Source organism: Bison bison, unplaced genomic scaffold (genome assembly GCF_000754665.1).
Source record: "Bison bison bison isolate TAMUID 2011002044 unplaced genomic scaffold, Bison_UMD1.0 scf7180017864331, whole genome shotgun sequence".
Lineage (NCBI taxonomy): Eukaryota > Metazoa > Chordata > Mammalia > Artiodactyla > Bovidae > Bison > Bison bison.
The window spans coordinates 9,670,717-9,672,224 of NW_011494903.1; the positions used below are offsets into that span (position 1 = coordinate 9,670,717).

Consider the following 1,508-nt stretch of genomic DNA (forward strand, 5'->3'; position numbering starts at 1 on the left):
CATGTCCCCAAAAGTGAGATGGGATGTGACTTGCCATTTATCCCTGTTATTTTTCCTCATTGTAGAAAAATGTCTTTGTCTCTCTCTCTATCAGATGAGGAGATTAAAGGTTGTCTTAAGAAGTTCTCTCACAAAAAAAATAGCACATTTCTTTGAAGACATGAGGAAAATTACTGAATGTATCCTTTGGGTCTTTCACACACACACTATTAGTCGGGCCACATGAGGTAGGCGTTTAAGTTTACAGTCTCTACTGTAAAGAGGGAGAAGTTGGAATGAACTGTGAGGTTTCTCGTGCTTGTTTTTTCAACTCTGTCTTCAGACTGTGAAATTTTGTTTTGCTTTTATCTTTGTTTTCTCATCTGTTCACTGGGATTCACTTTCATTCACTAATTGATGAAAGCAAATGTAATCCGATACAGAGGGGGAAAGAAAGGTGTTAGCTAGACTGATTGGGATTTTTTATTGCTTTCTATATAATTATTGATGTAAATTCTGGGGGTATATTTTTCGAAGTGGCTTACAGTATCATTCTTTATGTTTCAGACGTTACGAAGAGGACATGTACTGGAGAAGAATGGAGGAAGAACAGCATCATTGGGATGATCGCCGCCGAATGCCTGATGGAGGCTATCCTCATGGTCCCCCGGGCCCACTAGGCCTTCTGGGAGTCCGACCAGGCATGCCTCCTCAGCCACAGGGGCCTGCAGTGAGTGTCCACTTTGTTTACATAGACAGTGAAAGTGTAAGACTGGTTTAGCATTAGAAAATAACAGTTTGAAGAGCTAATTTTTAGACTTAATAATATCCAAATCTCAATGTTTTTTCATCTGATTTAGAATTTTCTCTCCTTTTATTATACTTTCTCAACTCGTGTCCTTATGTATAAGGACATTGTAGAATTTCCATGAATCTTTCTTATTTTCAGTATAAACTAAGGAAGCAGATCTTAAGAGTTTTTTTTACCTTTGTTCTTTAGATTATCAAGAACAACTAATTTTGAAGGCTGTTGCTTTGGCTTCAGAATTATTTCTGTCTTCCCATTATGTATGGTTTAGAGTCCTTTTTTCAAATCTTTAGCCTTCAAAACCTACCACTATTTCTAAATTTAAGTGCGCGATAAGGGTAGGTAGAATCCACGGGGTCACAGAGTTGGACACAACTGAGCAACTAACACATAAGGGGTAGGTAAATGGTTGGAGATAACACGCAGTGGATGTATTAGGAGAACTGTAGAAAAGAGGTGCATCTTGAGAGTCTGCGTTCTGTAGAAGCTAGATAAAAGATACCTGGCTTATGAGGAGCATTTCATATAAGTTCAGACTATAGAAGATAAGATTATTTTTTTTCTTTGTTCTGGTTTTCCAGAGAACACTTAGAAGGAAACAGTCTAAATTCCTGCTCTTTAACCTATTCTTTCTCATTTGTCTTTCCATAGAATAAGCGTTTGTAAAATCTGTTTTGTTAAAAGCAAAACATTTGAGAACTGGTTTTAAAGTTGTATAAAA

At 37.1% G+C, this 1,508-nt stretch overlaps 1 protein-coding gene across 2 annotated transcripts in view; it reads left to right on the forward strand.

Moving 5' to 3' along the window:
* ZFR (zinc finger RNA binding protein) overlaps positions 1 to 1,508 on the forward strand; it is a 61,884-nt gene that overhangs the window by 31,410 nt on the left and 28,966 nt on the right. For both annotated transcript variants that reach the window (XM_010853838.1, XM_010853837.1), the window contains exon 11: positions 547 to 709. In XM_010853838.1, coding sequence (XP_010852140.1) covers positions 547 to 709 — 163 coding nt within the window. The remainder of the gene's footprint in view (positions 1 to 546; positions 710 to 1,508) is intronic.